The 12,993-nt window shown below is 36.6% G+C and overlaps 1 protein-coding gene across 1 annotated transcript in view; it reads right to left on the reverse strand.

Moving 5' to 3' along the window:
* The window catches only part of C1H9orf84 (chromosome 1 C9orf84 homolog), an 89,171-nt gene that overhangs the window by 29,989 nt on the left and 46,189 nt on the right, over positions 1-12,993 (reverse strand). The window contains exon 16 of the mRNA XM_021085151.1: positions 724-796. Within this exon, the coding sequence (XP_020940810.1) occupies positions 724-796 (73 nt within the window). The remainder of the gene's footprint in view (positions 1-723; positions 797-12,993) is intronic.

Here is a 12,993-nt window from a genome sequence, read left to right on the forward strand (position 1 = left end):
TAAAGTTTTGGAAAAAATAATGGAAACCAAGAAATGGCCTTCTCATCCCTATGAGGTACTGATACAAAGAGAGAGAAAATTAGCAGCTTCTGTATGAAAGGGATACAGGGAAAGCATTATCAAGGAGATGAAGAAGAAGAGTTTACATATGAACAATTGGGTTCCACAGCACAAGGTGGAAAGGGTTGGCAGAGAGGGCAGCAGTGGGTAGAACAGTTGAAGAATGACCCTGGAACAAGAGAGACCTAGATTCATGTCCTGATTCCCTTACTTACCAGCTGCGACTTTTGGCATAATACATAGCCTTTATGAATTTTAGCTTCTTCATTTGTAAAAACTGCATTTATAAAACTTAGTCATAAAGTTGTAAGTAGTCAATATTATTAGCAACAAGAAAACAATAAAATAAAATATAAATACAATTTTATTATATTTATAATAAAATATAATTCATAAAGTTGTAAGTAGTATTATTAGCAACAAGAAAAAACACAATATAATTATATTTATATTACAATGTACTTATATATACATTGTAATATATTTATATTGCAAACAGTCAGGATTGATTTAAAAACTGACTAGATCCCATTGAGCTATATACTTATAAAATATGATTTTATGGTATTTTAATCATATCTTAATTAGAAACTTGGTTAGATCAATGTATTTTTATGTGTTCAAGCATTTCTTATCAAATGAAGCATAATTTAGAACTCCTACCTTCTATTTTGTTAAGGATTTTAATGAGTAAATGTTTTTCAGCATCTGAGTCCATTCTTATTATAATCAGCACCTGATTAAAAATAAGAATTTCATATATATGTAATATCTGAATGATTATTCTTTTTCATACTCTTACACAGTGACAAAATACAAACTTAACTGCTTACATGAGACAAATAAGATAACAAAGTAAATATTGTGTTGGAAAAGATGTCAGTGTTTAAACACAAAGGAATAAATTCTGTTAAGATCAAACATCAGTGAAGAGGGAGATTCCGTTGTGGCTCAGGGGGTTAAGAACCCCACTAGTGGAGTTCCTGTTGTGGCTCAGGGGAAGCGAATCTGACTAGTATCCATGAGCATGCGGGTTTGATCCCTGGCCTCGCTCAGTGGGTTAAGGATCCGGCATTGCCGTGAGCTGTGGTGTAGGTTGCAGATGCGGCTCGGATTCTGAAATACTCTGGCTGTGGTGTAGCCCAGCAGCTGTAGCTCCAATTTGACCCCTAGCCTGGGAACTTCCATGAGGATGTGGGTTCCATCCCTGACCTTGCTCAGTGGGATAAAGAATCCCCCATTGCCACGAGCTGTGGTGAAGGTCATAGACATGGCTCGGATCTGGCGCTGCTGTGACTGTGACACAGGCTGGCAGCTGCAGCTTGGATTTGACCTCCAGCCTGGGAACTTCCATATGCCATGGGTGCAGCCCTGAAAAGACAAAACAAACACAAAAAAAACAAAAACAAACAAGCAAATAAGTACCATTGATGAAGAAAATATTTTGGGGTGGGGCATTTTGAGCATTCCTCAAGTATTCCTGTATAGGTGACTCTATACATAAACAGTCTCTGCCCGTACTATTAGTGTTAACCAAGACGGTTTCCTTTTAAATTTATTTTATTGAAGTATAGTTGATTTACAATATTGTGTTAATTTCTTCTGTACAGCACAGTGAGTCAATTACACATATATATACGTTTTTTTTAAAAAATATTCCTTTCCATTATGGTGTATCATAGGATACTGAATATAGTTTCCTGTGCTATATTCTACAAGTAGGACCTTGTTGTTTATCCATTCTATATATAATAGTTTGCATCTGCTAACATCAAACTTCCAATTCCTCCCTCCCTTCCCCCGGCAACCACAAACCTGTTCTCTATATCTGTGAGTTTGTTTCTGTTTCATAGATAAGTTCATTTGTATTTCATTTCATTATTTTATTTTGTCTTTTGTCTTTTTAGAGCTGCACTCGTGGCATATGGAGGTTCCCAGGCTGGGGGTCTAATCGGAGCTACAGCTGCCAGCCTACACCACAGCAGCACAGGATCCCAGCTGCATCTGCGAACTACACCACAGCTCACAGAAACGCCAGATCCTTAACCCACTGAACAAGGCCAGGGATCGAACCCACAAGCTCATGGTTCCTAGTTGGATTCATTTCTGCTGTGCCATGACAGGAACTCCTGTCATATTTTAGATTCCACATATAAGTGATATCATATTGTATTTGTCTTTCTCTTTCTGACTTACTTCACTTAGTATGATGATCTCTAGGTCCCATCCACGTTGCTGTAAATGGTATTATTTCATTCTTTTTTATGGCTGAATAGTATTCCATTGTATATATGTACCACAACTATCCATTCATCTGTCAATGAACATTCAGGTTGTTTCCATGTCTTGGCTACTGTGCATAGTGCTGCTATGAACACTAGGGTGTATATATCTCTTTGAATTAAAGTTTATCCAGATATATGCTCAGGAGTGGGATTGCTGGATCATATGCCAACTCTATTTCTAGTTAGTTTTTTTTTTTTAGCCACACTGTGGCACGAGGAAATTTCCAGGCCAGAGACTGGACCTGAGCCAGAGCAGCAACCTGAGGCACTGCAATGACAACACTGGGTCCTTAACCTGCTGCACCACAAGGGAACTCCCATTTTTAGTTTTCTGAGGAACCTCCATACTGTTTTCCATAGTGGCTGCACCAGTTTACATGAACACAGACAGGTTTGAATTCCTGGAGAAAAGCATGATTTGCTGCTATACTTTCCTACTTACCATTATAGTTTTGTTTGTTTGTTTGTTTGTTTTTATTTTTTTTTAATGGAGTGGGTTTGGGGTGGGGATAACAGCTTATCCATAGGTTGTTCCCATATCTTGGCTATTTTAAAAAATGCTGCAATGAACATAAGAGTATATCTTTTCAAATTAATACTTTTGTAGTCTTTGGTCAACTGGGATAGGTGGATCATATGGTAGTTCTATTCTTAATTTTTTGAGGTATCTCCATATTGTTTTCCATAATGGCTGCACCAATTTACCTTCCCACCATCAGTATGTGAATGTCCCCCCCGCCTTCTTCTTCTTTTTTCTTTTTTTTTTTTGGTCTTTTCAGGGAAGCACCTGCAGCATACAGAAGTTCCCAGGGTAGGGGTTGAATTGGAGCTATAGCCACCAGCCTACACCACAGCCACAGCAATACCAGATCCTTAACCCACTGAGCGAGGCCAGGGATCGAACCCTAACCCTCATGGATACTAGTGGTTCTTAAATCTCTGAGCCACGGCAGGAACTCCTTATTGTAGTTTTGATTTGCATTTCCCTTATAATTAGTGATGCTGGACATCTCTTTATGTGCCTGTTGGCCACCTGTATGTACTCTTTGGAAAATGTCTGCTTAGCTCCTCTGCCTATTTTTAAGTTTTTGTTGTTGAGTTGTATGAATTCTTTACATATTTAGGATATTAAGCTCTTACTGAATATATGATTTGAAAATATCTTCTCCCATTCATTAGCTTTCCTTTTCATTTTTGTGATGGGTTTCTTTGTTTTGTGTGCAGAAGCTTTTTAATTTGATATAGTCCCATTTGTTTATTTTTGCTTTTGTTTCCCTTGCCTGAAGGGACCTATCTAGAAATATATTGCTAAAACTAATGTCAGAGTGCACTGCCTGTATTTTCTTCTAGGAGTTTTATGGTTTCAGGTCTTACATTCAAGTCCTTATTTCATTTTGAGTGGATTTTTGTGTATGGTGTGAGATAGTGGTCTATTCTCTCTCCATCTCTCAAGTGGCTGTCCAGTTTTCCCAACACCATTTATTGAAGAGACTATCCTTTCTCTATTGTATATTCTTTGCTTCTTAGTTGCAAATTAATTTTCCATATATGCATGGGTTTATTTCTGGTCTCAATTCTGTTCCATTGATCTATGTATCTGTTTTTCTGCCAATACCATGCTGTTTTTATTACTATACTTTGTAATTTCTCTTGAAATCAGAGAAGGTGGTATTTCTAAGTTTGTTATTTTTTCTTAGGATTGCATTGGCTAGTTAGGGTCTTTTATGGTTCCACATAAATTTTAGAATTTTTGTTCTCATTTCTGTGAAAAATGTCCTTGGGATTTTGATAGGGATTGCATTGAATGTATAGATTATTTTAGATAATACGGACATTTCAACAATGTTAATTCTTCTAATCCATGAACATAGAATATCTTTCCACTTATTTTTGTCTTCTTTAATGTCTTTCAACAATGTCTTATAGTTTCTGGTATATAGATCTTTCACCTCTTTGGTTAAATTTATTCCCAGTTATTTCTTTCTTTTTGTTGTGATTATAAATGGGATTGTTTTCTTAATTTCTCTTGCACTAGCTCATTGCTAGCATAGAAATGTAACAGACATTTATTTTTTTTAATGATTTTTATTTCTTCCATTATAGTTGGTTTACAGTGTTCTGTCAATTTCTACTGTAAGCAAGGTGACCCAGTCATACATACATATATATTCCTTTTCTCACAGTATCCTCCATCATGTTCCATCACAAGTGACTAGAAATAGTTCCCTGTGCTATACAGCAGGATTTCATTGCTTATCCAACTCCAAATGCAATAGTTTGCAACTATTAACCCCAGACTCCTAATCCACCCCACTTCCTCCCCCTTCCCCTTGGCAACCACAAGTCTATTCTCCAAGTTCGTGAGTTTTTTTTCTGTGGAAAGGTTCATTTGTGCCATATATTAGATTCTAGATATCAGTGATATCATATGGTATTTGTCTTTCTCTTTCTGACTTAGTTCACTTAGTAGGAGAGTCTCCAGTCCCATCCATGTTGCTACAAATGGCATTATTTTGTTCTTTTTTATGGCTGAGTAGTAGTCCATTGTATATATATATACCGCATCTTAATCCATTCATCTTTCAGTGGACATTTAAGTGTAACGGACATTTGTATGTTCATTTTGTACCCTGTTGCTTTACTATATACTGTATTTGTTTGTTATTTCTAATAGTTCTTTGGTGGTCTTTGGGTTTTTTTAAATATGAAATCATATCATCTGCAATAGTGATAGTTTTACTTCTTCCTTTCCATTTTGAATGCATTTTATTTCTTTTTATACCTAATTGCTTTGGCTAGAATTTCCAATACTATGTTGAGTAAGTGGTGAGAGTGGGCATCCTTGTCTTGTTCCTGATTTTAGAGAGCTAGCTTTTGGCCTTTCACCATGGAGTATGATGTTAGCTGTGGGTTTGTCATATATAACCTTTATCAAGTTGAGGTATATTCCCTCTACACCATTTTTTGAGATTTTTTTTTTAATCATAAATAGATGTTGAATTTTTTCAAATGCTTTTTCTGTCCACTGAGATAATCATATTTTTTTTTTATACTTCAGTTTGCTAAGGTGTATTACATTGATCGATTTGAAAATGTTTAACTATTGTCGTACTCCTGGAATAAATCCCACTTGATAATGGTATGTGAAACTTTTGATGTATTGTTGTATTTGATTTGCTATATTTTGTTAAGGATTTTTTGCATCTATGGTCATTATATATATATATATATATATATATATATATATATGTTTTTTGTATTGTCTTTGTCTGATTTTGATATTAGGCTAATGTTGGCCTTGTAGTATGAGTTAGAAAGTATTCCCTCCTCTTAAATTTTTTGGAAGAGTTTGAAAAGGATGAGTATTAATTCTTCTTCGAATGTTTGGTCAAATTTACCATAAAGCCATCTGATCCTGGACTTTTGTGTTTTAGGAGGTTTTTGATTTTTCTTTCAATCTCTTTACTAGAGATGAATCTATTCAATTTTCTATTTCTTCATAATTCAGTCTTGGAAGATTGCCTGATTCTAAGAATTTTTCCATTTCTTCTAGGTTGTTCAATTTGTTGGTGAATAACTGTTTATAATATTCTCTTATAATTGTATTTTTGTGGTAGCTGTTGTTATTTTTCTCCTTTCTATTCTAATTTTATCAGAGCCTTCTCTCTTTTTTTAGTGAGTCCAGCTAAAAGTTTGTCATTTTTGTTTATCTTTTTGAAGAACCAGCTCTTAAGTTTCACTGATCTTTTCTATTGTCGTTTTAGTTTCTAATTTATTTACTTTTCCTCTAATCTTTATTATTTCCTTCCTTCTACTAACTTTGGGCTTCATTTGTTCTTTTTCTAGTTCCCTTAGGTGTAAGTTTATATTGAGACTTTTCTTATTTCTTGAAACAGGTTTGTATTGCTATAAATTTCCCTTCTGGTACTGCTTTTGCTTCATCCCATAGATTTTGGATATCATATTTTAATTTTAATTTGTCTTCAGGTTTTCTTTGAATTCTCCTTTGATTTCTTCATTGATCTAGTAGTTGTTCAGAAGCATGTTTTCAGTCTCCACATATCTGTGATGTTTTCAGCTTTCTCCTTATACTCTCATAGCATTGTGGTAAGAAAAGATTCCTGATATGATTTGTCTTCTTAAATTTATTGAGATTTGTTTTAGGTCTCTGAGAAAATTTCATGCACACTTGAGAAGAGTGTGTATTTTCCTGCATTTGAATGGAATGTTCTGTACCAACCTATCGAAGCCATCTGGAATAATGTTTCATGTAAGACCATTGTTTCCTTGTTGATTTTCTGTCTGGATGATTTATCTATTGATGTAAGGGGGGTGTTAAAGTCCTCTCCTATCATTGCGCTGCATCAGTTTCTCCCTTTAGGTCTGTTAATAATTGCTTTATGTATTTTGGTGCTCCTATGTTAGGAGTATATATATGACTAACTATTATGTCTTTTTGTTGAATTGTCCCCTTTATCATAATATAATGTCCATCTTTATCACTCATTACCTTTTTTTTTTGGCTTGAAGTCTATTTTGTGTGTTGTAAGTATGGCTACATCTGCTTTCTTTTGGCTGCCATTTGCTTGTAGTATCATCTTTCACCACCATTTTGAACCTGTGTTTGTCTTTAGAACTAAAGGGAGTCTCCTGGAGGCAGCAGAGAGTTAGCTCTTGTTTTGTTTTGTTTTTTTAATGAATGATTTTTTTCCATTATAGCTGGTTTACAGTGTTCCACCAATTTCTACTGTACAGCAAGGTGACCCAGTCACACATACATATATAAATTCTTTTTTCTCACATTATCATGCTCCATCATAAGTGACTAGATAAGCTCCCAGTGCTATACAGCAGGATCTCATTACTTATCCATTCAAAAGGCAATAGTTTGCATCTATTAACCCCAAATTCCCAGTCCATCCCACTCCCTCCCCCTCCCCCTTGGCAACCACAAGTCTGTTTTCCATGTCCATGATTTTCCTTCTGTGGAAAGGTTCATTTGTGCCATATATTAGACTCCAAATGTCAGTGATATCATATGGTATTTGTCTTTCTCTTTCTGACTTAGTTCACTTAGTAGGAGAGTCTCCAGTTCCATCCATGTTGCTGCAAATGGCATTATTTTGTTCTTTTTTATGGCTGAGTAGTATTCCATTATGCATATATACTACATCTTCTTAATCCATTCATCTGTTGATGGACATTTAGGTTGTTTCCATGTCTTGGCTATTGTGAACAGTGCTGTAATGAACATACAGGTGCATGTGTCTTTCTCAAGGAAAGTTTTGTCTGGATATATGCCCAGGAGTGGGACTGCTGGGTCATATGGTAGTTCTATATATAGTTTTCTAAGTTACCTCCATACTGTTTTCCACAGCAGTTTGTCGCAAGACATGTTTCTACAATATTTTCTTAGCCTCTTTGCTGAAAACTCTTATCTTGTCCTGCTTTACTTTACCCCATCTTCCGGCTTGAAAAACTGTCACAGTGACGGTGAATGTCTTAAGCTTAAGAACAAAGACCTAAGGGCATAAGTTATTCATAGGGTCAGCTGAATGAGGACTTAATGAGTTGGTCTTGGCAAATGGTGCCCAACGTGGGGCAGACAGGCAGGCACGAAGAATGAAGGACCCACGACTACAGAGGAATTTTTATTCACTGGAAGTGCTGTGGAGCCCTGAGAAGAAGGGAGGAATTTTGCGTGGCCACCCTAAAGAAATCCTGGGGATACGTTCCCTCTCTCAGGTATTTACGGGGTAACATGGTAAATAATGTAATTGCAGGAAACTATAGTCCTTACATTTGTTTGTTAGGACAACTCTTTAAAAAAGGGGGTGCAAAAACAAGTGAAAGAAAGCTTTTGGAACTTTTTCAGACTGTTGAGAAACATTGTGATTGGTTTCTTACATTAGAAACGTTAGATTTAAGGATATGGGAACCGGTAGGAATGGAACTTAGGATATTACATGATGAGGGCGTTCCAATTCCTGTGTCCATTTGGAGTACTTGGAGATTGATTAAGTCAGTTTTAGAACCTCTACAGACCACGGAGGACTTAGAGGAGAAAGAAGAAGGGTAGTTTACACCTTTGTTGGAGGAACCTAAATATACAGCCCCTGAACAAAATTATCAGAGGGAATATTTGGCTCCTGAGCCTCTGCATCAAATTTTGATTTTGATATTCCTCTATCACCTCCTATTAGGAGTGAGGTGACAAGGACTCATCAAGCCTCTACTTCTAGGGTTGTAAAGAAAATGAGCGCTATCCCTGAACACCACCTATCATCCATTCAACAGGGAACTTTACAGGCTCGAAGGGAAGGTGATTTGGATGCCATACATTTAGCCTTTCCAGTAACTGTCAGGGAGACAGTGGCTCCAGGCATTGATCCTGCCAACCCTGATAGAGTTTAAGAGTTCATTCATGAGCCCCTTCCTTTTAAAATTCTTAAAGAATTAAAACAAGTCGTTCAAAACTATTGTGTTAATTCTCCCCTTCCAAAAGGAATCATGCAGGGAGTAGCTGAAGGAAATTGTATGATTCCTGCTGATTGGCATAACTTAACCTATGCTGTGCTATTGCCTAGCGAATATTTGCAATTTAAGTCTTGGTGGCAAGATCATGTGCAAATTACTGCTAATTGTAATCAGGCTCAAAATCTTCCAATCACAATGGAACAATTGTTAGGGATTGGTCCTTGGAGTAATCTTCAAGATCAAATGAGAATGAATGATTTGGCTATTGAACATATTAGACAATGTTGCTTAACAGCATGGGATAAAATTGAATCTAAGGGTCAAATAAATACTTCTTTTCAAAAGATCCTACAAGGCCCTAAGGAAACTTATACTGAATTTCTAGCTCATTTACAAGAGGCATTAAAACTACAAATTGCTAACTCTGAAGTGTCTGATACTATTTTCAATTGTTAGTATATAAAAATGCAAATACTGATTGTGAAAAGGCCATAGGATTTTTAAAAGGAAAAGCCAACACTGCTGAATATATTAAAGCCTGTTAGGGAGTGGGGACTGAGTCCTTTAAGGCCTCAATGCTAGCCCAAGCAATGGCTAATTTAAAGGTTAAAGACAAATTTTCAAAAAAATGTTTTAATTGTGACAAGACAGGACATACTAAAAAATAATGCCGTGCTCCTCCAGGAGCCCGACCCCCTTCCCACGGGAATATTGATGCGATTAGAAAATATTCTCGAATGGCTTTTTTTCCCAATAATGTCACAAAATCTTTGTCTCCATACCTGGACCTGATGGCACAACTTATTCTAAAAGGTCATACTCATTGTGTACAAATGTCTGGAAAAGATTTAAATCATGTAATTGTTAGTTTAACTGTTAAGGAAATCCAAAATTGTTTTCAAAACCATATAGGTTGGCAAATTGCCTTTGCAGATTATGTAGGATCAATAGATCATCATTATCCAAAAAACCCTATTTTACAATTTATAAAGCGAACTCAATGGATTCTCCCCAAAAAAGTGAAGGATTCACCCATCATTAAAGCCCCTGTGATCTTTACTGATGGGACTAGTAAAGGGAAGGCCGGATATGTGGCTAATCAATCTAAAATTATATAAATGCCTGGCCTTTCTGCCCAACAGGCTGAACTAACTGCTGTAATCCATGCCTTGAGGGACTATCCTGAGCCAATCAATATTCTTTCTGATTCGGCATACGTAGTTCATGCTGCCAAAATGACTGAAACTGCTGCCATTAAACAAAATTTACCTATCTTGTTATTTGACTTGTTTACAGAATTACAAACTGTTGTAAGGGAAAGAAGATATCCATTTTCTATTACTCAATTCAGAGCACATACTAATTTACCCAGGCCTCTAGTTACAGGAAATAAAGAAACTGACCGCTTGGTGACACCTGTGTTACAGGACGCTCAACATTTTCAAGATTTAACACATGTAAATGTTCGAGGCCTTAAAAAGAGATTTGGAATAACATGGGCTAAAGCTAAGACAATTGTATGTCAATGTCCTGCATGTCAAATTATTAACAATCCTTCTCAATCCAAACCTGGAGTTAACCCTAGGGCACTTGTCCCAAATGCTCTCTGGCAAATGGATGCCACTCATTATTCATCTTTTGGAAAATTGTCATTTATTCATGTGTGTATTGACACTCTAATAAATTTATTTGGGCTACTGCTCAATCTGGTGAATCTGCTAAACATGTTATTCGTCATTTATATGCCTGTTTTGCAGTCATGGGCCTGCCACAAGCAATTAAAACTGATAATGGGCCAGTTTATATTGGTTCTCAACTTAAAATATTCCTGGATACCCGGTATATTGCTCACTCCACTGGCCTCCCTTACAACCCCCAAGGACAGGCTATTGTGGAACAAGCCAATTTATATGTAAAACAGGCTCTTCAAAAACAAAAAGGGGGAGACACAGAAATAGTTAAGTCACAACAAACACTTTTAAACAAAAGCTTATTCACTTTAAATTTTTTAAATTTGGCCTCTGATGAAAAAAATGGCTGCAAAAAAACATTTTAATACAGAAGAAAATAAAATTAACTTTCCTCAGGCTGAACAGCCCTTGATTTGGTGGTAGGATCCCTTAACAAACGTCTGGTCCCAGGGAAAACTTATTACGTGGGGTAGGGGATATGCTTGTATTTCACCAGGTCATGGATTACAACCTGTTTGGATTACACCGAGAAGAATCAAACCATATCATGAACGAGCCCATGAAGCATCCCTCGACCCTGGACCCCAGAAGAAGGATGATGGACGAGAACATACTGAAGAGACCCAGATTCATGATTTGGGATCCAGAGCTGCCCACCATGGATATAGCAGCGATGTCCGTGACACCAACTCGTGTGTCACTGCCACAGACCCGAAGGGCTCATCTTCCCACTTGGGGTCAGATCAAACATCTAACCCAAGAAGCTGAAAATCTACTAAGAAGAGAAGGAAAGCCTCTCACTCCAAATAATTTGGTCCTAGCTGTCTTTACTTTAGTTTCTATCACAGTGAGTATTCCCTTAGCAGCATCTGGAGAAAGTAATTACACCTAATGGGCCTATGTCCCCAATCCTTTATTGAGACCTGTGGAATGGGTTGAGACTCCAGTGCATATATTTATCTATTAGTGATTTCTCCTGGGTCCCTGGGCTGGAAGATGACAAACTGCCCTGTTCAAAAAAAAAAAGAAGGGATACCTTTTAATCAAATTTTAAAGTTTAAAAATTGGCTGATTGGTATTGGGAAAAAAAAAAACAAAAAACCTTATGTTTAACTCCTGAACCTCAAATGTGGCTTTCAGGAAATTTAAATATGCCCACCAGTGAAGATTTACATTTAGTTACAGGCTGGAGTTTCGCTTACCGTCAGGTGAAACCAGTTAATATGGAGATGCCTGACAGGACTTTATGTCCCTTAAAAAGGACAGATACCTTCAAGAGAATGAAAAATCAAATTCATTGGAATACATGCAGGGCAATGGAGGGGATCATACTGGTTAATGGTTCCTGTGGAACTGTATGGGATTGGTCCCCTAAGGGGAGGCCAATTCCTGTCTGTTTGGGCCATCAACCTCTGTGTTCTGCTAATGAATTACTCTCTTGGATGGTCTCCAGCCAATCAAGCCAACAAAAAATAATAATTAAAGCCAAAAGCCCCATACATTGAAAAGATTCTGGCCTTGTGCCTCCCTATCCTCAATTTGATAATAGCAAATCTCAAATTGACTTGTGGAAGATTACTCTTAACTTTTAAAAATACTCAAACTGGGATGGAAATTATACTTATAAAAAGTCAAAAAGGAAAATCAATTAATCTTTTACTTCTTATTGTGTTACTCCCTATGAGTACAATTCTAGAGTAACATCATGGAAACAAGTTAAGAGACATTTATGAGATCACTTGGTTAAGTTAACTCTGGATATATAAAAAACTGCAGACTAGAGTCCTGAGTATTCAAAAGGCCTCTCTACAAAATATACCTCATAAAGAGGTACTGGATAATATTCTAGAAGATTTAGAAATAATTAATCCTTCAAAATGGTTTAAAGATTTTTGTGGAAGAATAATCTGATCATTAATTGCATTTCTAGGATTCTTAATAATTTTCTATTTAGTCTATAGATACACAAAGCAAGCAATCCAAGAAGTAATGAAGAAAGAAATTGCAAGATCTACTTTTGTCCTCCCACAAAAACAAAAAGGGGGAGATGTCTCGAGACATGTTTCTACAATATTTTCTTATTAGCCTCTTTGCTGAAAACTCTATCTTGTCCTGCTTTACTTTACCCCATCTTCCAGCTTGAAAAACTGTCACAGTGACGGTGAATGACTTAAGCTTAAGAACAAAGACCTAAAGGCATAAGTTATTCGTAGGGTCAGCTGAATGAGGACTTAATGCGTTGGTCTCAGCAGTGGTTGTACCAATTTACACTGCCACCAATAGTGCAGTAAGGTTCCCTTTTCTCCACATCCTCTCCAGCATTTATTTGTGGACTTATTAATGATGGCCATTCTGACTGGTGTGAGGTGGTACCTCATATAAGTTTTGACTTGCATTTCTGTAATAATCAGTGATGTTGAGTATTTTTTCATGTGCTTGTTGGCCATCTGCATACCATCTTTGGAGAAATGTCTACATAG

Source organism: Sus scrofa, chromosome 1 (genome assembly GCF_000003025.6).
Source record: "Sus scrofa isolate TJ Tabasco breed Duroc chromosome 1, Sscrofa11.1, whole genome shotgun sequence".
NCBI classification, from domain to species: domain Eukaryota; kingdom Metazoa; phylum Chordata; class Mammalia; order Artiodactyla; family Suidae; genus Sus; species Sus scrofa.